Source organism: Chelonoidis abingdonii, chromosome 17 (genome assembly GCF_003597395.2).
Source record: "Chelonoidis abingdonii isolate Lonesome George chromosome 17, CheloAbing_2.0, whole genome shotgun sequence".
Classification (NCBI taxonomy): Eukaryota; Metazoa; Chordata; order Testudines; family Testudinidae; genus Chelonoidis; species Chelonoidis abingdonii.
The window spans coordinates 23,711,420-23,734,097 of record NC_133785.1 but is presented as its reverse complement, the minus strand read 5'-3'; the positions used below and the strand labels follow the sequence as shown (position 1 = coordinate 23,734,097).

The following is a 22,678-nucleotide window of genomic DNA, read 5'->3' as shown; positions in this document are numbered from 1 at the left end:
TAAAATATGAAGTTTTCCTTTGTTTAGAGTTTGTTTCAGCCTGAGTGAAAAAGATCAAGGGACCAGCCTCTTATCAGAGTAGTAGGTTTTAGAAAGGGATAAATAGGTTTATTTTCTTTGTAACTTGTCTTGGTACCATTAAGGGAATTATCAAAATTGGGTATTTGGGTATTTTTTTGTGTAACTAAATTTATGCCCAGGGGAACATCCTCTGTGTTTTGAATCTGTCTGTGAGAGTAGCTGGTATGCTAACCTCTCCCAGAGGTTTTTTTACCTTTCTTTTCGTTAATTAAAAGCCTTTCTCTTAATACCTGATTGATTTTTCCTTGTTTTTAGATCCAAGGGGATTGGATCTGGACTCACCAGGAATTGGTGGGGGAAAGGAGGGGGGTGGTTAAATTCTCCTTGTGTTAAGATCTGAGGAGTTGGATCAGTGTTCACTGGGAACTTGGTGGAAAAGTCTCTCAAGGCTACCTAGGGAAGGGAAGGTTTTGGGAGGAAAGGGGGTGTTCCAGATGGAGGAATCTGGATGGTGGCAGCGATACCAGATCGAAGCTGGTAATTAAGTTTAGAAGTGTCCATGCAGTTCCCCACATCTTTACCCTAAAGTTCAGAGTGTGGAAGGAACCTTGACAGGTATATTTAGCATTGTGGTTTCTGAAGAGCGAATCTGTAAGAGTGATTAGAACTTTTCAGCATTCTGTCTTTGAAAGGATACCTGCTTCTAATCAAGTCTCCTATTAATCAAGAACTTTGTCAAAAGGCTTTAAAAGAGCATCTTCCTATGTTGCCTACCTAAGTGAGCTGAAGCCCTAAACCAAACTATGAATTTGATACTCCAGGCGAGGTTCCTGCTGCCCCTGGTGTAGGGCTGATAGGCAGATCAAAAGTTCCCATGTATTTTAGGCAGATAATACCTACCTAACACCTACAAGGTTGCACAACACCTTCCATCATAAGACCCTGTCCAGCTGCTTATAATTTTGCCAAATTTTGGGATGCAATTTTCCATGCTGGATGTCTGCCTCAGGCTAACATGTGTTGGATCATTGTATGAATGAGATAGGGCTCCTGTATTAAAGTGATCATTTCAGAGTGATCATAATGCCCAAAGGAGCTCAGCCAACTGCAGTGCTATCACTACCTAAATTTTGACTGCTTGACATTGCAAATCTAAATGTAAGGGGACTGTTATCCCCTTACTGCCATTCAGTGGGGGTGTTTTCGTTGCTAGCTCCCAGCACTAAAAGGGGAGGGATCGATAGCAAATCAGGACCCTGAGACTGACAGTCCCCAGGAACAATGGCGAGAGGCCAATGCTCCAGGTCAGCCTGATTGACAGGGCGGGCAGGCTCTTCAAAGAGACAGAAGGCCAGGGTGGGTCTCGTCCTCCATGTGAGCTGAAATTGCCTGGGTCAGACAGAGTGGGGCTGAGCTAAGGCGAGAGTAGGGGCCCAAGCTAAGCTCCTGGGAGCAGAGCTGCAGTCCAAAAAGCCAGAGCACAGCCCAGAGAGAGCAGACTTCCCCTGGGAGGAGAGCTGCAGCAACCAGAGCCGGAGGGGCCAGACCAGCAGCCCAGGAAGCAGGTGAGAGCTGAGAGAGAGAGACACAGAAGCAGCCTGCAGAGCAGACCTACCCTGGGAGCAGAGCTGTAGCAACTGGAGCCAGGGAGGCCAGAGAAGCAGCCCAGGGAGCTGAAGGCAGAGCAGCAGCCATGCTGAGGCAGTGTGGAGCTGGGGCTGGAGCAATCCGGAGCTGGGTGCAGTGAGCAGCTGGGGAGAGTGAGGGGGACCCTGGGCAGTGGGCCCAGCACAGGGAGACGCCTCAGCCAAGAGGCTCTGCAGGCCAGACTTGGAGGGGTTCCTGCCACCCAGAGCCTGAGAGAGAGTGGCCACCACGAGAGCAACTGTCTGACCCGCAGCGTCCCTGCAGCAGGTCCTGAGAAGGAGGCCTGGGACCTACAAGGAACAGGCTGTGAAGTGCCCTGATGTCCAGAGACACTGTTTGTGATGGTCCCTGCCACAGAGTGGGGTGATGTGTTTTCCTTTAACCTTTCCCATTTTTCCTTATTCTTTTTTAAAATTAATTGTTAACTAAACTTGTATTTGCTTTAAATTGTATGATGTGATCAGTGGGTCAGGGAGGTGTGCAGTGCAAAGAGTACCCCAGAGTGGGGACACCCTAGCCCCTGTCCTGGGTGAGCACAGCAGGGTTGGGGGTTGAGCCCCCCAGGAATCCTGGGCCCAGCCTTATTGGGGTTACGAGGACTCTGCTAGACAGGGGAGTCCTCAAGGGCAGGGAGGCCTCTGAGTAAAGGAAGTGGGAGCGAGGACTCAGATCCTTTCGCTAGCCCACTTCACCGGGGTAGTGCAGAAGCCAGGAAAGTTCCCCACAATAGCGGGACCATTCCCCTGCTTATATAAAGTTCCTCTAACATAGGTGTTTGTGTAATTTAATATAATGCCTGGCATTCACCAAAAGATGTAGCTTGTCCTATTGATGTGTCAACTTGTTAAAAATATAAGTCCTGATACTTCAAACACCTTTACTCACATCACTAATTCTGTATCCCTGAGCAGTCCCATTGACTTAATTTTGGCCACTCACATGCATACTTAGCTTTATGCAATCTAAATCTCTGCAGGGTCATGGCTCCAACTTGTACACGCACTTACCACAGTTCCCTATACAAATGGAGCTATGCATGTAAATAGTGAACTTAGCAACAAAATGCAGGGTTTTTTTATGTGCAGTTGCCAAATGTGAAATGCTGTTGCAATCTACTGAATTGCTAATAAGCACATGCAATCAAACATACGTATTTCAGGCCCTCAGTACTCTTGCAGTACATTAGTAATTTAAGCACCAGCAAGAAATGCAGTTTTCAGAACTGTTAGGATAAAGTGCACTGAAACTGAGAACATCTGGTGTTTACTTTTTTTTTTTAATCCACTGTGCAAGGTTCCCCGCATCTACTTTCAGTACAGCACTGATTTAATGGGTAGTAAACCAAAATCCTTCTCTCTTGGGAGTCGCCCTTAATCTTAATTTACATGGCAGGTTATGATTGCTCTATAAATGTCCAGCACATACACGTTCTAAGGCATTAATTAGCCTATGTACTCTAAAATTATTTTGTACATCTGTCATCTTCACTAAAGATACTTTCTTTGGAAGACCTTGTGATAGGTATCTAATTTAAGAGAACTTCCCTACATTTTAAATAGAAAATTTGCATATAAATTGTAGTGTACTAACTGTAGGTTTTGTGCCTAAGTGTGCAGCCCCAACAATTGGGGTCAGATTCTCTTTTCCCCCCTTCCTCCACAAGAACTCAGTTCACATTTTGGCACTGAATTAAGGACTAGAATCTCAAATGCTCCACACCCAGTATCTTCCATTGTGACTGATAGTCATACTTTTCCATACTTCTGAAATTCTGGCCACTTATTTAGGTACCTAACTAGGAGATGAGATCTTGGGAGCAGGTGCTGACTGAATTCCATATCTCTAAGGTGCGGTTCATGATACCTATCTATCACAGAATGGTTTTGGGGATAAAGTAAATGATATACACAGAAAAGCTGAACAATACATAGAAACTACAAAAGATAACCTTTGAACATGCACCCACAAATTCTGATGCTTATCAGAAGAATCACCTGGAAATCTCCATGGGGGTGGGAGAGTCTGAGTTCTGGTACTTAAGTCTCAATATTTTTTGCCAAAATGAGACAGACTCTTCTCACAATATATCTGAATTTCTGCCCAGAATGGGGAAATGAAGATGTGAAAAGAACATTGTGTGTATTTACTGGAATCTCAAATATATTTGGATTGGATTTGTTTCTAGTTTGGGGGTGAAATTTAAAAGCCAGTTCTTATCCACAGTGGATCACCCATTCCCATCAGAAACACCAAGGATACATCTGCTACTTTTCACTTTAAACTCAAAAGAAGGCATATAATCTATTCGGAGGAACCATATGCTCTCAAAAGTTCTAATTAGAGTAAGAACTGCTAGCTGAAACACAATTCCTCTGTTGCTGTACCAAAGGGTTCTGCCTTGGTAGGAGCAATGTCCTTACTTTCACTGAATTTAGGGCAGGTCTCATAATGAATACATACATCTTTTTCAATGAATCCTTTAATCCTGCCAGTTCCTCATGCATTTATAACTACAACTGCATGAATGTGGTGTACTTTGCTTTGTTCAAAAGTGAACCAGTGTCAAAGGATGACATTTAACATAGTTGGAAAGTCCAGTCACTTTCAATCCAGTGCAGCCTGTATACACAGGGCTTCTGCAGCTGCTTTTGATACAGCTGCATGTAAACACTGTCAGCAGAAAGGCAGGCGTTTTTCCTTTTCTTGACAGTGCTGATTAGGACTGTGCCAGCTGAACTATAAACAAGAGCAAACACATTTATGAGTTTTGTCCTAGAATGTATCATGAAGATTTTTGAGATAGGAAAGTGGGTGGGAGTGATGATCTTTATGTGGGGAATTCCTGAAATGTTGATCATGTCACCAAACTGGATATGAAACACAAGAGAGGAATGATAAGAAGCCTGAAGATGGGGAACTGAGTTCCATGTCAGTAAAACAACCATCCCTTTTTTTAGGAGCTGGGAAACCTTCATTCTTTAGGTAGATGTAAGTTTTCACTGATCCTCTGGCAGGAATGGAGCTGTAGACTTGTCATACCTTAACTTCATTCTCCTAACACAGGCTTTTTTCTTTTTCCTGAAAGCCCCTCTAATAGCTGATGCTACATATAGGGACCTTAGCAGAGAAGAGTGCTGCAGTCTCTGGCCTTGCTTGAAGGACTCAGTAGCTTTTTTTCTAGGGTTTGACTCTTTTGCTGTTTACAACAGCTTCTTGTAAACTAAGAGGGATGTTACTCACTTTTTAAGCTTCCCTGGAGATGTGGGTGCAGTGTACAGTTTCCAAATCTTGATAGATCACAAAGGTCAATACAGAATAAATATAACAAACCAAAGGAAACACAGAAAAGTCATACTGCTGGGCCTGCTGGATGCAATGAAGAAAGCCTTTGTCCATATATTGAGTATTTAATTCTCCTGTCCTCCAACACAGTGCATCTTGGATGTATTTCCCCCACCCAACTGTTCAGCTTATCTTGGATTTGTTTCCCTCTCTCAGCCTCTGTGGTATTTCTTTCCTGGAGCTTATGGTATCATCCTTGTTCAGATCATGCAGCAACATTACCCATATTATACTGCAGCTACCTGATCTCTCTCACTTAAAGCACTTCTCACCCTGCCATGATACAAAACGTCTTAAGGAGAGTTGCTGAATTAGGCATCCTTTTCTTACCAGTCTTAGTTCTCTAATGTATGCAAATAAACATTCTTCTAAGGAACACAACCCAGTTAAACAATTGCAAGAAGTAATTAAAATCATAAACAATTGTGCTGCATGGAACGTCCCAAACAATCTAAACGTTAGATGCGTGAATGCTTTGTGTTTTCTTGCCTATGGGAGTCCTTTCAAAGCTAGAATTGTTAATGTCTGAAAGTATATGCAGGCTGGAGGAGCTCCACTGGTAACATTCATGCTCTGCCTTAATGGCATTTAACCCCAGCTTTCTGACTGGGCTGGTAAATGCCCAAAACATTCTTGAATGCAGGACTTCTTAAACTATACCAGAGAACTAGAAGTAAGCAATCCTTAGGTCATTGTTTTGGAACAGATTCCTCTTCCTCAGCTATCCTCCCATAAGGCAAGCTAAAATTTGACTTTGGAAAATTTTAATACTTAAAGGTTAGGCTCAAACCTCACTTACACTCAGTGAATTCAGATTAGCTTTCTGGAAGTCAACTTCAGTTATACAGGTCTCTGGCTGTCTTTAATTGGCGGGAGGAAAAAAGCCTGTGTTTGAAAAAAAATAATACGTTGAGGTGGTTATGTGAGTGCTTCACTGTTGTGCATGGTGTGTTTGCAGAACATTTCTGTTTAGAGATTAAAAATTCAATACTCATTGAGAATGCGGAGGCCTCATCTAGGTAAGTGGAGATTAACAGTTAGGATAAGCATCTCAGGAGCTAATTCTTCTGGGTAAATATAGGTAACCCTTTCGAAAGCACCTTAGTGACTAAAGAGCGGCCATTCCATTGATTCTTTGTAGCATTATTCTGCATGGTGCATTTATACATACAAGCTGGCATTTTCAAAAGTGCCTAAATAACATGAGTATTAACTTTCAATGGGTTATATATGTGTGGCCTGGCAGATAAGACACAGGATGGGCAGCTAGGAGAGCTGAGTTCTATTTTCAGCACTGTCACTGAACTGCTATGTGAGCATGCCCAGAGTCATAGGTTTTTAGACTAGAGGTACCATTGTGATAGTCTGGTCTCTTGCATAACACAGGCCACAGGATTTCCCTGAAATAATTCCTTCTTCAAGTTAAATAGCTGTGCTCAAACTAGAGCTTTTTTAAAATCCAATCTTGATTTGTAAACTTCCAGTGGTGGAAAATCCCCTGAAATCTTGGGTAATCTGTTCCATTTGTTAATTATGTTTAAAAATGTGTGCTTTGTCTAGTCTGAATTTTAGTGTCAGCTTCCAACTTTTTATGCTTCTTTAGACTGAAATGTCCTACAGCATAAAACTCCTGTTAACCATAAGTACCTAAATGGGATTGGGACCTTTTTATTCTTGATCTACTTAAAAGAAAACTCCTTATCTTTGGCCAGCAGAACTAAGGAGCCTTTCTTCTTGTTCTCTTGCTTCACTTATCAACTTTCTCCAATGCTTAGCAATTAATGCAATTAAAAGCTATCAACTTCCCCTATTTTTTCCATTTGTTTTGCTTTGTGTATAAAATTTAAATTTTCAGTTTCTTTTTAAGCCAGGCTTTGCCTTTTGTTTAACCAGCGTAGCCTTCTCTCTCAACTATGGCTTTTTGAGCATCTCATAGCTTCACCTCTGCCTTTTCCCTCTCCCACCTTTTGTCTAGCATTTAAGATCTCCAGAATAGGAATTATCTTTACAATGCCTAGCAATTTTGGCCCCAATTTTGGTTGAAGTGTCTAGTCTAGGCAACTTCTGGAATGCAAATAATCAAATACATCCTTCTGCATGGGCTTTCGGGTAAAACTTTGTGCTTGGTTTTTATCAGTGGAAAGTGCTCTACCCATTTGGAAGGCTAGGGCATAAATAAGGGTGTTTGCTTTTAAAAGAGGTTTCCAAGTTCTGTTTTCTATAGAGCTGGTCTGCTTTTAATCAACTTTCCTCAGAAACCTGGGGCCAAATTCAGCCCTTTTTAATAAATGGGCTCAAGTTGAATTGGGTTATGCTTGCTTACACCAACACTAAAATCTGCCTCAAGTCTAGGTCTGAGCTGGTTTTCTTAACCTTAATAAAGACTAGAAGAGAACTAGGTTTACAGTGTCTCTCATAGATAGCTCTAATATATGAATAAGGCTAGGTCTGGGATAAGATATCAGAGTTGCAGTTTCTTTATTTAAAATAGCAAACAGTGGAGGACTACTGGTAAAATACTATACTAGTTTGATGCAAGGCATAATAACTTGATATATGCCTGGAATCAAAATTTCAGGTGTTCCTTTAAATTAGAAAACATCTACATGTGAGAGGAGGGCTAAGGCTGGCAAAGTTGTCTTTAAGGTTTTGTTTCAAAAGTCACTTGGATACCGAACGATCCAAGTGACTAAATGTAAATGCTGTGTCCTATTACTAAATCTGTAAATGCCTACTTTCTGCTTCCCTCTTTAGAGGGAGAATATTTTACCCATTTTTCCTTCAGCGCCTCTCCAAAACAATAATTCCAAGTGTCCTCTTTCTGAAGAAAGGGTGGGGGGGAATTGGATGGGGTGGGGGGAGAGAGACTGTTAGATCACAAGGCCGTTGCATTTGGACAAAAGGGTTTCCAGATGATTAGAGCCATTGAAAGCTGTTTGGAAGGAGAAAAGTAGTACCTATTACCAAGAAAAAATTGCCTTTTTGAAAATATAGACTGATAGAATCTATCAGGTGTTTATATAATGGCATTCACTCTAAATTCTAAGACACTTTCAAACTGACTCACTTTTTTGTGTGTAGAAGGAATGCAAGTCTAAATGCATGTGGTGTATTTACTGTTTTTAAAAGTGATGTCATCTTATTCAAATTAAATTGATCTATGGTAGACAAATGCAACTAAAGTATGCTTCTGTGTTTGGCTGCTACCTTCACAAAAACTTCTCTTGAGGCAAAACCTTGCCATACCTTATTTCAGAATGAGCCTGATGCCATAATTCCGGTCATATGAATGCCACCTGTTGCTGAAGATATTTGTATAGCTTGGTACTAAAGTGGAATGGCTAATCATTGCCCCTCTAATTCTGTGGATCAATTTAGCACCCAGGAACATGAGGGAGAAATGGCCAGAAAGAGCTAAATCTACTCTAGGCAAGTGCTGTTCAAGCTTTGCCACTCACCTTGGCCAAGGCAGCTCAGTCCTGATCTGCACAACCTTAGCTCTTCCAGGACTGATCCCTTCTGACATAAAATCATTGGTAGTCAGACCTGGCTTCACTTCCTGCTTCTGCCACAGCCTTGGCCAAACTGCTTAACATTCATGTCTCAATTCCCCTACCTGAGGAAAATATTTTCCTTCTTTCCAAAGGATTTCAAAACTAACTGGAGTCCAGATTGACCCTTGTGCATGGCAGAAGAGGAGGTGTGGGATGTGTAAGGGGCCTTCCCTTCTCTCCACCTGTACCAAACGAGTCACTAATCTCACTTTTTAAACCACAAGGCCTCCAAATTGTACAGGCAAAGCATATCTATCACAGTAGGAGCCCCACTCATGGGCCAGGATCCCACGTGTTACAGTAATACAGCACCCTCTATCCCTGCTGCTATTACTCTTCTCTCTCTTCCCCCCACCCCCTTTATGTTTTTGCGGGAGGTTGTGCTGGGAGTGGGACAACGGGGCTCCAATTCTTACTGGGCCCTCTGAGCTCAACTGAGATGTACACAACTGGGAGAGTCCTACGCCCTGCCCTTGTTTCTTCATGCAATTTGGTTTGCAAATTCTCCAATGGGGATGAAGGCAGATGGATCTGTAGGACCCTGCCTCACGCTTCCTGCATCAGCCCATGGAGCTGGCTGACCACAGAGAGAAGGGAATAGTCTGCCTCATCCTAAACTATGATGCAGTCTGCACAGTCCCACTCTGTACTTCCTGAGGCATAATACTTCTGACCTCCTGGTAGGGGAAATACAGAGCTGTCCCAGCTAATGCTGGCCATGCTAAAACTTACTCTGCTTGGCCCTTAATGTTTGTAAAGATCTGGAAGGTGATTAAAGGAAGCAAAATATTACTGCACTGTGGTTTCACCATTGCAATTGGCAGACAAATTAGAATACCAAAGATAAGTATAATGGGCCTCAAGAACTAACTGTAATATTGTATTCTCTCTGGGCTAGTGTTAATTATACACTAAAACACACAGGAGTACAACCTATTAACTTAATGGGATTTATTGGCCTTCTCTTTGGGCTTGTTTCTCATACTACATTCCAAGTTGTGACTGTATTTTCTCTCTCCTGTTGATGCTACTTCTCTGGTGTATTACAGGAGGCAAATACTTTGAACTCCATGTCTAAAACAATTTCTATGACTATTTGCTTATATAAATACTCCAGATCTGCTTATTTACCTTGTTTAGCCATAAGTTCAAGTGCTTTCCTTTTTATTAGCTTATCAGGGTAGCTGACCGGGAATAAAGTTTGCCTTTCCAGTTCTGTCTAGACAATAGAACCACTAATCTAGTCTAGTGCTGGACTGTTTAGTGTGATTTTTAAGTCCATGTTTTCCATGACACTATGATACTTACTAATCCTTGCCTAATATACAGGCATTGCCTGTCAAGTCTGTTTAACACAAGCAATGAATTCTTGATCTCATTATAAGCTACTGGTGCTTATTTTTCACACTACCGATAAATCAAGCAAAAGCACTTCAAAAAATTAATCAGGCTACTTACAAAATAGGCCACTGGACTAACTCCATTGCTGAAAAGGTAATTCCAGTGGGAGGTTGAGAGTGATCTGCACCTTGATTTTGGTGCCTGACTAGCTGCCTAATTAGGCATCAAGTCTGAAAACTTTTTGGCCTTGGTGACCAACTGCAACATAAGTCATAAACCTCTTATTGGAGTGTCTGTCTTCATTGTGGGAAAGGAGGAGATAATACTGTTCAGACTTTAACAATCTTTTCTCAAATGTTGGACGCTAGCCTGGCATCCCAGGCTAATCAGAATGATGATCATGGGCATGGCCCTGAGAAATGCAGCATGCCCTCAACTCCCATTGAACTCAATAGGAGTCGTGGGTATCAGTCATCCTGCAGGATTATGCTTTACCTCAGGACCTCATCAGGGGTCAGATCAGTACCTCATCAGGGGCTCCCAGTGAAGTAAATGGGAGTCTGTGTGGTAATTTCAACAGGAAGAAGCCCAAGCCCCTTAAACAATGTGCTGCTTATGACTTGATTATTATGGCCAAGCCCACGATAACCTTATTTTCCCAACAAGGCAATGTCCCGCCCCCTTTGTGAGGCAGCATCACACCTGACTGGATCACATGTCCTGTGCATGGGGAAAACAGTGGCTAGGCAAGTGATCCACCCCCTTGCCTGTAAGAGTAAATGAAGCATATGGAGCCATAGCTCCATATGGACCAGTGGAGATGACTGGATGCAAAGACAGGGCCAGCTCCAGCTTTTTTGCCCCCCCAAGCTTCATTCTTCAGTGGCAGGTCCTTCACTCCCACCCACCGTCCAATTGCCGCTGAAGACCCGGACATGCCGTCCCCTTCCATTGGCCGCCCCAAGCACCTGATTCCTTTGCTGGTGCCTGGAGCGGCCCTTTGCAAAGGGCAGAGGGAGGCTCTCCATGCAAGAGTGAAGACTGAAGAAATCTATTCTCAAAGGGGTATGTCTGAGGCACAATGCCTCTAGTGCTGTAGAGCTGTGGTATGCCCCATTGCTCAGGGGTGGTGCATCAGTGCACTGTCTAGCCCTTAACTTTAAATGTTTTAAGATAATGGTTACAACATCTGCTCAATAAGCTGGTTTATGCAGTTGGCTATGTGGTGTACTAGGCTGAGTGCCAGGACCATGCCAATATTTCTTGTTGTTCAACAGCTCCTGTTACAGCTGCAACACCTCAAGGTAAGCCCTTCTTATTGTGCAATACATCAACCCGAAGAGTCGCTGTCTGCATGATTAACTTGCCTTGCGGATCTTAGCAGACAACACAACCAGTGCTGTTTCTGGCAGTACTTTCAAGCCCTTTCTCACTGGAGCTTTAGATTGGATTTGTTCAGACCACAAGATCATGACTACTAACAGGCTTTGAATCCATTTTGAGCCAATTTGTATAATACAGGAAAGTACTTGGGTGTTTACTTGGACATTAACCCCAGTAAGGGTGGAGGAATTGCTCTCTGAGAGCTCTGTGCTGGCTATCCTCAGTACATCTGTTCAGCACTGGGAGGTCTGAGTTCAGCCTGTCCTAGTGAGCCAAAGCCAGTCATCTTCACCTCCCCTTACCTAAACTTGGGACAAGTGTAGCTATAATAAGTGTTTCCCACGATCTGTCTCCTTCCTCGGTGTGCTAAACTGTCTGGGATCAAAAACCACTGATTGTGTGTGGCTTTAGATCTTGTTAGAAGAGCTTCCAGGGAGAATGTGAGCACATACAATGACGTGAGAAAATAGCTGTTGCACCCCTCCTTGTACATTAAGTGTAAGTGACGCTAATAGTAAAAAGTGAAACTAACATCAGTGGGAACTTTTGTTTAAGGATTCTGCCAGCCATACTCAAATTAATGCCTTACTCTGCAAGCAGAGTTCAGTATACTTAAAGAATTGGGCCCTGACTAAGGATTTCATCCCTGGAGCAACAGTAAAGCAGCTTGAACCATTGTCATCCCTGTTGTGAGTGGACATAGAAAACTTAAAGGATTTGTCTCTTGCCAAATTTACTTCTGGGAATTTACCTTCTCACCTAGACACTACACTTCATCAAGTACAATGTCAAAAACAAACACTAAAGTCAGAGGAGTAGCCATGTAAGTCTGGATCTATAAAAAGTGACAGTCCTGTGGCACCTTAGACTAACAGACATATTGGAGCATAAGCTTTCATGGGGCATCTGACGAAGTGGGTATTCACCCATGAAAGCTTATTTTCCAATATGTCTGTTAATCTAAGGTGCCACAGGACTCTTTGTCACTAAAAGAAACGGTTGCCAATAGTTTCCCTCTACATTTTAGCACTATAGAAGAACAAGACAAAGTTCTATGTTCAGGGATCATCTAACACAGGGGTAGGCAACCTATGGCATGGGCGCCGAAGGCGGCACGCGAGCTGATTTTCAGTAGCCCTCACACTGCCTGGGTCCTGGCCACTGGTCCAGGGGCTCTGCATTTTAATTTAGTTTTAAATGAAGCTTCTTAAACATTTTAAAAACCTTGTTTACTTACATTACATACAACAATAGTTTAGTTATTATAGACTTGTAGGAAGAGACCTTCTAAAAATGTTAAAATGTATTACTGGCACGCGAAACCTTAAATCAGAGTGAATAAATGAAGACTCGGCACACCGCTTCTGAAAGATTGCTGTCCCTTGATCTAACAAACTTCCCTCTAAATGGAATGGTCCAGATCCTCTGCTGGTATAATGACTTCATTGGAGGTATGCTGATTTCTACCAGTTAAGAATCTGGTCCATCATTGCTATTTCTCTGAAGTGTTTCCTTGGCTGGAAAAATACTGAGTCTATTCTACCACCCACTCTGTATGAATCTAAGAATTTCATTTGCACTGATGCCTTTTTGAATACCAAAAAAATTTAACCTAAGCAGTCAAACTAAAATAAAACCCCTAAAATACTTTGTATCTAAGTAGCTTGTTTTTCCTTCCATGCAATATGTGGACACACTGATCGCTTATTTTTAAAGGAGTTACGAATTTCTTCACTTTTGATCTGTTAAATGGTACCTCATATTGCACTGCTGCTATTTGTAAGTATGCTTGTACATAGGTAGTGTCAGAAAATCAGACAGTTCATGAGCATTTGTTTTACATTATCTTTCTGTTAGTCTTTGCCAGGTCTTGTTTATGGCAGGGAGGTGGTTTGTAATCCAAACCCTTAAAGATGCATAAAGTAGGGAAACTAAGCTCCGTTTCTGGGCAGGAAATACTGCTGAACATGCAAATTTTAATACAGGCAAAGGCTCATATTATGACCAGCCCCTTCACAGGGATGCGAATGAAAAGTAATTGGAAACCTCTCTCCACTCTTGTGAAAGATGACCACACATGTCCTCTTCTGAACATAGAGGGCCCACGGCATCACTAGCCATCTAAAGTGGGTAGGGGAAGAGGTGGAGCCACTGGCCAGCAGAGATGAGTGGCTGTGCAGGGGAAAATGCAGCACAACACTGAAGTAGTGCATCAGGCATACACGCTGCCCCTAAGTATCTGGAAGCTTTGGAGTTTGTTCTGCTTCCCCAAGGCATGATGGCTCCTGATACTCTGAAGGAGATAGTGCAACTGCACAGGATTCTGACTGGAAGGCAACAGAGAAACCACCCATAATTGGCTCCTTAAGTCCTCTGTACTTCTGGGGACCCTGCAGAGCAGAGATTTCTGCACCTCATGGGTTGACCCAAACTGTGAAAGATACTGTGACGTGTGTCTTAATGAGCCCTCTCTTCTCTAGAAGAGCCTCTTAAGTGTTAAGCTCATCGCTGCGCATTATTCTGACACTTTCTCTTTTCTTCCCTGTTCTGCTTTAGGTCTAGGTTAGCACAAGGCTGGATTTGAGCTGGTTCATATGCCTAGTTCATATGAGTAGCAGTGCTGTCATACTGTTGAAAGTTATGAAACAAAAATACCCTAGAAAAGTTAGATATGATGATCTTATCTCTGAGGCATGGAATTCGTTATTAGCTATGGTAATTAAACAAGTGGGGGAGGAGCCATGGGAAGTATTTTCTACTGTTTGACTGATAACCTGAGTCTACACTTGCCTAAGAATAAAGACATTGTTTTACTTAAGGAAATAGACCATCTGTTTTACATCTTTAAATCAAAGCAAATGGTCATGTAGAAAGGCTGAACTGCATAATCCAAGAAGTCCACCACTCTATATTGACAGCTCGAGATAAGAGTTAATTGAATCTCCAGTATACTAAATCCGGTCTGCTTTATTGTATTTGCTTGAGCTGAGTAGATGTGTACCCTGATACACAATAGGGGAGTTGAAAAAGGTTCCACTGCAAATGAGACTGGTGTTGGCAAAGTGGCTGTGTTGCCTAGAAAGCAAATGAGAAGGTGAAACCTACTTCATCTTGGCTATCAGCTGTACTGAGAAAAACATGCAAAGTGCTTATTTATCTTGTAGATGAGGGACTGATTGACATAGTAGGGTCCACTATGTCACCTGTTGCAGCAGAGAAGCGCACACTAACGGGTTCTGCTGTATGTTTATTCCTTGAGTGCAACATAGGAACAGGTACAGCCCCCAAGGCTGTCTGTGTTCCAGCTAACTGGCTGCCCTCTGGGCCACAGCACTGTCTGGAATCTCCAGTCCAGAGCATGGTGGCCCTAACCTGGCGCACACACTCCTAGGCTCTTATGCCCTTCTGGAGTAAAAGGGACTAGAGCAGGTGTAAGGGTCTCCATCTTGTACATATGAGTTGGTCAGTCAAATCTGTTCCAGTACATAATGGAGCAAACTGTTAGAAGCTTAAACCAAGGAATAATATGGATCTGGCAGAGTTCATAAGTCAACTGTCTGACTGGTGATAGCTGCATTTACACTTTTCTAAAATCATTTTCTAAATCCACATGCCATAAAGCATGTAAATACCAGATCCAAATCCCACTGAAGTCAACAGAGGCTGACATCAGGTGAGCTTTGGATCAGGCTCATAAAGCAGTGTTTATATTTGGACAAGCCTGCTGTCCCATAAACACTCTTAAACAGAACAAGGTTGAGTGAAATATCAAATGTATCTCAACTTCTATCAGTTGCCGCTGGATTTTCCTGACTCTGTTGATGTCTCTTGACGGGTACTTTTTAGACCTTTAACTGGCTGACATTGGCCTCCCAAAAAACCTGTGGCTTCAATGCTCCCCTACATTTTTCTCCCCTTTTAGTCTGTGTATCATAACTCTTCTAAATGAGTTTTATTTAATCCTATTCTTTTGCCTTTTAAATAAACAGAAGCATAGACTTAAATTTTATCAAACTTTTTTTTGAATCTCTCTAGTTGCAAACTGTACATGTCCTGGTTAAACTCCCTATTTATATTTAATGCACTGTTCCAAAACAGATAATGTCCTCATTGGCTTCCTGCCTGACCCACAATATTTGGAGTCCCAAAGATTATTGACTGCGGGTAGGGTTGCCAATGTTCTAATCACACAACTGAACACCCTAGCCCTGTCCCTTACCCGAGGCCACACCCCCTACCCCCCTCACTACATTCCCTCTCCCTCTGTGGCTTGCTCTCCCCCACCCTCACTCACTTTCACTGGGCTGGGGCAGGAGGTTGGGGTGCAGGAGGGGGTGAGGGGTCTGGCTGGAGATGGGGGTGGGGGGAGTGGGCTCCAGGCTCGGCGGGGGGGGGGGTTGGCAGAAGGGTTTCAGGGTGTGGGGAGGGGACTCTCTGGGATGGGGTTGGAGTGTAGGGGTGAGGGTTCTAGCTGGGGATGTGGGCTCTAGGGGGGCTGGGGATGAGGGATTCAGAGTGCAGGAGGGGGGCTCTGGGTTTGGGGGGACTCAGGCCAAGGGGTTGTGGCCCAGGCTTACCTCCACAGCTCCTGGTCAGTAGCACAGCATGGGGGGCTAAGGCAGGATTCCTGCCTGGCCTGACTCCAAGCTGCACCCCAGAAGCAGCCAACAGCAGGTCCGGCTCCTAGGCGGAGGTGCAGCAGGCAGCTCTGCATGTTGCTTTCGCTCACAGCTCCCGACCCACAGCTCCCATTGGCCTCAGTTCCCAGCCAATGGCAGTGTGGAGCTGATGCTCGGGGCAGGGGCAGCACGTGGAGCCCAATGAGCCCCCACCCCTCCTGTCTAGGAGCCAGACCTGCTGGCTGCTTCCAGGGCGCAATGTGGAGCCAGGACACGTAGGGACTAATCTACCTTAGCTTTGCAGCACCGCCCACCAGACTTTTAATGGCCCAGTCAATGATGCTGACCAAAGCCACCAGGGTTCCTTTTAGATCAGGTGTTTTGGTCAAAAACTGGACACCTGGCCACCTAGCCGGCGGTGACTTTTGCAGAATGTGGAGAAGGTGGGCCAGTGAGCATTTCAAGGCATATCTTGTGAATCCTCAGGACTGAGGGATCTAGCTCTTCAAGGACTTGTAGCAATTTTTTCTAGCTGTGGTGCATCACAAGCTGTGATGTGTAGATGTACAGTCTCCTGTCAGCTGTGTCCTTTGCTTGTAGCTCAGTAGCCAGTTTGTGCCATTCTACTGACCTGCCAGCTGTTTTGTCTCATTTGCATCCTGAAGACTCATTAACAAGACATTAAACTAATATTTGGAACCATATCTGGTGGGGCAAGTCAGGTAAAAAGTATTTCTAGACACGTTGAGTCTTAAAGTAGAGGCTAGACCAAAACCATTGCTTTAAACATTTTTGAACTTCAGCAGGTTAGAAATCTAGGCCTGGATCGAATCTGAACTTTGCAGCTCAGAGTCATACAAGGGCCAAAGATGGTTATAAAGGAGGTATGAAAGCATTTACTGGGACAAAGTGTCATCTAGCTATGTTTGTGTCTCTGATTAATTCACTTAATTCCTTGCATTTGCTCTCAAAGCACTTTGCAAACCCTGACTTCATTGAACAAAAGAGGAAACTGATACAAACTGAGTCACTTGGCAAGGGCACATGGCTCTGTGCAGACTTGCTAGCTAGATCTTTTAACCATCTTCCCTGAAGATGCTGTGCACAATGAGCATGCTCCAGCCTGGGGCTGAGCAGGACTTCCCCTGCAGCTGCAGCTCTGGCCTGTGCAATGGAACTGAGAGCAAGGAACCTGTCTTACCTGTGATGTTTCTGAGGCTGGGCAGGAGGCGGGAAGTGTGCTTTATTTTTGCAGCCTTAATGTTCTTTTAAAATTTTGTGTGTCTTTCATAAAAATGGATCCTGGAGTAGTTGTAGTAATTGATTATTTAGAAGGGAATATGGATGTTGAACTACTAACGGGAGCTGTCCCTTTAAGAACAGACAATATGTTTAAGACTGAGAGCGATGTGTGAGATGTCTGTGTCTACAGGATGGAAAGACCCAGTCTGTGTAAACTCCAGAAAGGTCAGAGCTTGATTTAGTGTATATCTTTCCTGACAGCCAGGCAACACTCTCGCTTAAGAGGCTGGATGTATTGGGGTATTGCTAATGAGGCTTAAATGCTTTCACTTGTAGGTCACTAGTCTAAATCCTGTCCAGCTCACCAGAGTTTAAATACTGCTACTATCTAACAGAAGTTTGGACCTTGTATGAAATTAGTTTAAACCAGCTCCCATGTCACATACTCTAGTGCAAAGCATCGTAGTTAGTTCCCATCCAGAAGAGCTTAACCTGTCTTACTGTAGGTTTGCACAGAGCCTGTGGCAGTAGGTCCCTGATATTCGTTGTGTCCTCCAGTGAAAAATCCTGTATTGGGGCCAGAATTGCTTTACTCACTATACATTTGTAAGAGTTAACAACATCTTAATTTTCACACCCACACTGGGAGTGTGTGTGGGAGGGGTTCTAACAGCCTAAGATTAAATCAAATTGTGGGATTAGTCTTAATTGTAATTCTCGTGGTGTGCGTGTGGTGCGCTTTTTTTTTTTTTTGTGAGGAGAAGGGATCCACTCATAAGATGTAAAAAATTAACAGTTGGCAAAACTGGTTTTTGGGGTGTGTGTGGACTTGCTGCCAGTGCAGAGGAACGGTCTATCCGAGATGGGAGTCTGGGAAGGTTTGTAGTCCTACTCAGTATTGTATTCCACAGTATCATTTTTCGTTTAGAATTACTTCATTCTTGGCTCTGTCATACATTTCACATTCTTTGAATTCAGAAAGTCCCATCTGATAAATCTGCAGTGCAAAGAGAGACAGACAGACACACACACACGTACGTTGTATTTTTAAACATCATTGGCTGCTTTTCTCAACAATGAGCTCATATTTGCCCCTTCTTCCCATTTGGAAACTAGCATTTTTGTCACTGCCTTCCCTGAACAGCCATGGACTCCCCTATATAACCTTAGTCTGTCATCTGTCTTGAATGAACAGCCTAAAGTGGAGCATGATCACAACACTATTTTTTTTTCCCTCTCCTTTTCCTCCCTTGGGCATTTATCTATTCCCCACCATGTTTCCCCTTCACCATGGAAACCATCTGCAAAGCAAAACATGAGATGTGGAGACTTGAGTCTCTGAACAGGGAACAAGGAAGTCAGTCCAGAGTATACACTATAATCTGAATAGCATGGGGGGCATGGATTTTGTTCAGATAATTGGCTCCTGCCCTCAGTCAGCAGTGAGGTGGCCTCCCTAGTTACCCTCCTATCTGGGGGTCCCTAGTCTGTTATCCAAACATCCAAATCTCTTCTGGCCCCCCAGCACTGCAATTAGACACCTGTGGCTGGTCTTTCCCAGCTGACTCAGGCAGCTGGACTGTTTTAATTGCAGTGTAGATATTCAGGCTCAGGCTCCAGCCTGAACTCTGGGATCCTCTCACTTCACAGGGTCCTAGACCTCAGGTTCCAGCCTGAGCCTGAATATCTACACTACAATTAAACAAACCCCTAGCCCAAATCTTGAGTCAGTCATCTGTCACAGGCCAGCTGAGGGTTTTTAATTGCAATGTATGGGAGAGGAAGGAAGGGATTCTGATGCAGAGATTGGGATAACAGAGTTTTGGATAAACAGGAGTATGCTGTATCAATAAAATACTGATTTAGTAGTAAATCAGCATCATGTATCTCAGTCTTTCACTGCTTTTTCTCTATTATGCAGCAACAGAAGTGAATGGAAGCTAAGGACTTGTTTTCCTAGGGAGCTATTCCTGATTATCTCCATATGTGGACACTCCGTTATTCCAGAATAAAAATGCTTTATTCTGAATCAATTTGGAATCAACTATTATAAATCCACTTTTTTGATTAAACTAATCCAGACTATAGCACTCTGATTCTGATTCTAGTGTGTTTACACTGAAATAATCAGGAATGTCTTTCTGGAGACAAGCACTTAGAACTACATGAAATGAGAATAGTCCTGCAAGGTGCTGGTGACCCTCTGCTCCCATTCATTTCTATTGCTTTAAGAGGAGGTGCTCTGTCTGAATATGAATGTATAACAAATACAAAAACTTGCCTTTCATTTGGTAACTTCAATAAATTAAAATCTGTCACTCGACTTGTAGAGGGAGCAAGGTGAACAGCATGGTTACAATTTCTTTTGAACAACTAGAATGGTGAATCCTCAACATGGGAGAAGGAAATACAGGAGGAGGGTCCAAATGAGGGGTTGGATTTTTCTTAAAATCTGGCCTTTGTGTTAAAAGGGGTATTAGTTTTCATCAACTAATCATTAAGATTCATATAAATTGCTGTAGTGTCTCTGGCCTCACATTTCCCACCTACTTGAACAATTGTCCCTATATCTAAATAATTCCTCTCACCCAGACATTTTTTCCTGGAAGTTTATTTCCCATGGTTAAGGCCAAAGATTATCTTAATTCAGCTGTATGCATTCCATGAAACTCAGATTCATAGATTCAAAAGCCAAACAGGAGCACTGTGAACTTCTAGTCCAGGGGTCAGCAACCTCTGGCAAGCAGCTCACCAGGGTAAGCACCCTGGCGGGCCAGGCCAGTTTGTTTACCTGCCACATCAGCAGGTTCGGCCGACTGTGGCTCCTACTAGCCACGGTTCGCTGTCCCAGGCCAGCTGTCCTAGAACTGATCTTACAAAAACATCCAATCTCCATTTTAAAATTGGCAGTGATGGAGAATCCACCACAACCCTTGGTAAATTGTTCCAATGGTTAATTACTATTTTTAAAAAAATTATGCCTTATTTTTGTCTGAATTTGTCACACTCAGCTACACCATTGGATCAGATTATATCTTTCTCTGCTAGATTGAAGAGCCCATTATTAAATGTGTTCCCCTCCTAGGTACTTCAAATTACCCTTTAATTTTAAGGTAAAAAGATAACGAGCTCAGTCATGATCACTCAGTCTTGAGTTAGTTTGTACATGCTATGCAAGTTGTTTAAGTTTGAAACTTAACTCATTGATAACCTCTCAGCAAGACTCAGACTGAGACCCGTTCTTCTCACATTCACAGATGTATCTCAAACAGCCCCCTAAATGGAAAATGTAAGTGGTAATTCAATATCCTGTGCTAAAACTAAATGTAAAACATACTACTTTAACCACAATCTCTAAACATCTGTTTAGATGGTGCTGCATTTTAATCACGTCTATTAAATAAATGGCCTAAAAGGGAAGGGGTCTGAAGTTTTTTGCTTTAATAAGAAATTTCCAGTTGTACTGATTGTTGATCATGAAATTGGGCTCACCAAAGGTTTTATTTCAATGTTGTCTCAATGGTTTATCATGTATAGTGGCAATACGATAAGCTAGCACCCAGATAGGCAATGAGAGGTCTCTATCCCTTTTCATCTACGTTCAAGACCAGAACTTTTTCAGCTGTCTTGTTTAACCATGAGTACTCAGTTGCCCAATGATTTATTGATCTGGAGACTTCAAACCACATAAGGCATAGTTGTAAAGGTGTCAACATGCTTGAGAAGCAATACACAATGGAAGAACTTGAGTCAAGGGGAGTGTGTGTGTGTCTGTCTGTGTGTGTGTCTGTGTGTGTGCGTGTGTATACTTAAGAAAAATCCCAAAACATTTCTCTTTTCCAGATGTCTGTAAGCCAGCAGCAATCGGGAAGAGGAGTGCCTTGTCTGCGATGCAGAGGGATGTGTACAGGCTTTGAGCCACATTCTTGGAGGTAATTTATCTACTGCTGGATGGGCTCTTTAAAAATCTCTCTTAGGGCTTTGTCTATATTCAGGCTTCACTGACTCACAGTGTAGATGCAAACCAATAAATGATTGTGTTGGAGGAAGGGAAATGCATATTTTGTGCAAACTTAGTGCTGGGGAGGCCACTCGGGGGCTAGAGCCAGCATGAAGGTTCCACCCTTAGGATATGTCTACAATGCAGTCTTAGTTCATGCATCTACATATGATTGATATTTTTTTTTGTCTAAACCTGTTACAGCTCGCAACCTTCAAGCATGTGCCTTTTTGTGCTTTGAACCTGTTTGCTTGCGTGTATGGGGATCTAGATTGAAGCTGTTATCTCAGACTGGAACCTGCCCATTTTTGCAGTGAGGACACAGGAAAGATCACTTGACTATAGATGGTCCTCCACAAGTCTCCTTGAGAGAGAGAGAAGCATATTCTGCCACAGTTGACAGAATTGATTGAAGAAAAGTCCATTGAGTGTCTGAACACAAAGAACCATGGGAAATGCCCCAGATACATATTAAGTGCAGAAACAGTGATGACATAATGCATATACAGCTTTGCTGATGAATGCTTATAGTGGATTAGGTTAACCCAAGTGCTCAGACCTGGGTGCCAATCACCCAGGCTAACTGCACAGTGTAGACATAACTCTCAGCCTCTCCACCTTGACTCGTCATCGTCTTCCTCCTCCTCTTCCCTATACAACCCCATCCAAAAATTACAGAAACAAGAAAAATTGTGGACTTAACATGATGTTGGAGACTATTATCCTGTTCACTCTACCAGGATGGTAGATCTCCTCTCCACCACTTCTTTATCTTCTCCTTACCCTGTAAGTTCTTCAAGGTACAGACCATCTCTCACAACTTGTCTAGTGCCTAGCACAGTGGGACTCAGATGCCCTAAATAAGATCAGAGTGTTACTGTAATCCTGGGAATAATGAGGCACAGGGCACTTGCACAACGGCTCTGGGATCTAAGTGGAACCACCAGGCTTGGAGACAGGCTCCAGGATGAGTTGGGGGGAAGAATGGAGAAGGAAGGGAATCTTTTTTGTTAAGATTACCTCCTCCCAGAACCCTGTACCAGAAGTGGCACTTGACTCTTCAGTGAATAAGGAATGGCCCAAACCATACAAGCTAGCAGACAAATATCCCTTCTACACTGCCATCCCATAGAAACCTGTAATAGGATCAAGGCAGGGGAAAACTAAGCCAAAGAACAGCCCCATGCCTTCTTTCTTAGACCAGAATCAGTACTGTTGGGTTTTACTAAAGAAAGCCAAATGGTATCAACACTTTGCTGCTGAAATACTCCTAGATTCTCTCCCCTCCCTGCCCCCACCCTTCATTTGCTTCTCAGTGTTCTTCAGCTTTTCAAAGTTCTCATGTACAGCAGCCAGGCTAATAGTGTTTGGTGTTTTATCCCTGTATGCCTACAATTATAATGGTTAGAGAATGTTTCCATCAGAAAAGCCAATTTAGTATTGTGTTCGACACTTGCTCCTACTTCAGTTGGGTTGCAGGAGGCAATTTCAGCAGGGTGCACAAGTGATCACCAGGCAACACTGTCATG

At 43.1% G+C, this 22,678-nt stretch overlaps 1 protein-coding gene across 1 annotated transcript in view; it reads left to right on the top strand.

Moving 5' to 3' along the window:
- Positions 1 to 22,678, top strand: part of LMCD1 (LIM and cysteine rich domains 1) — a 70,086-nt gene that overhangs the window by 16,681 nt on the left and 30,727 nt on the right. Inside the window, exon 2 of the mRNA XM_032784203.2 lies at positions 20,993 to 21,081. Within this exon, the coding sequence (XP_032640094.1) occupies positions 20,993 to 21,081 (89 nt within the window). The remainder of the gene's footprint in view (positions 1 to 20,992; positions 21,082 to 22,678) is intronic.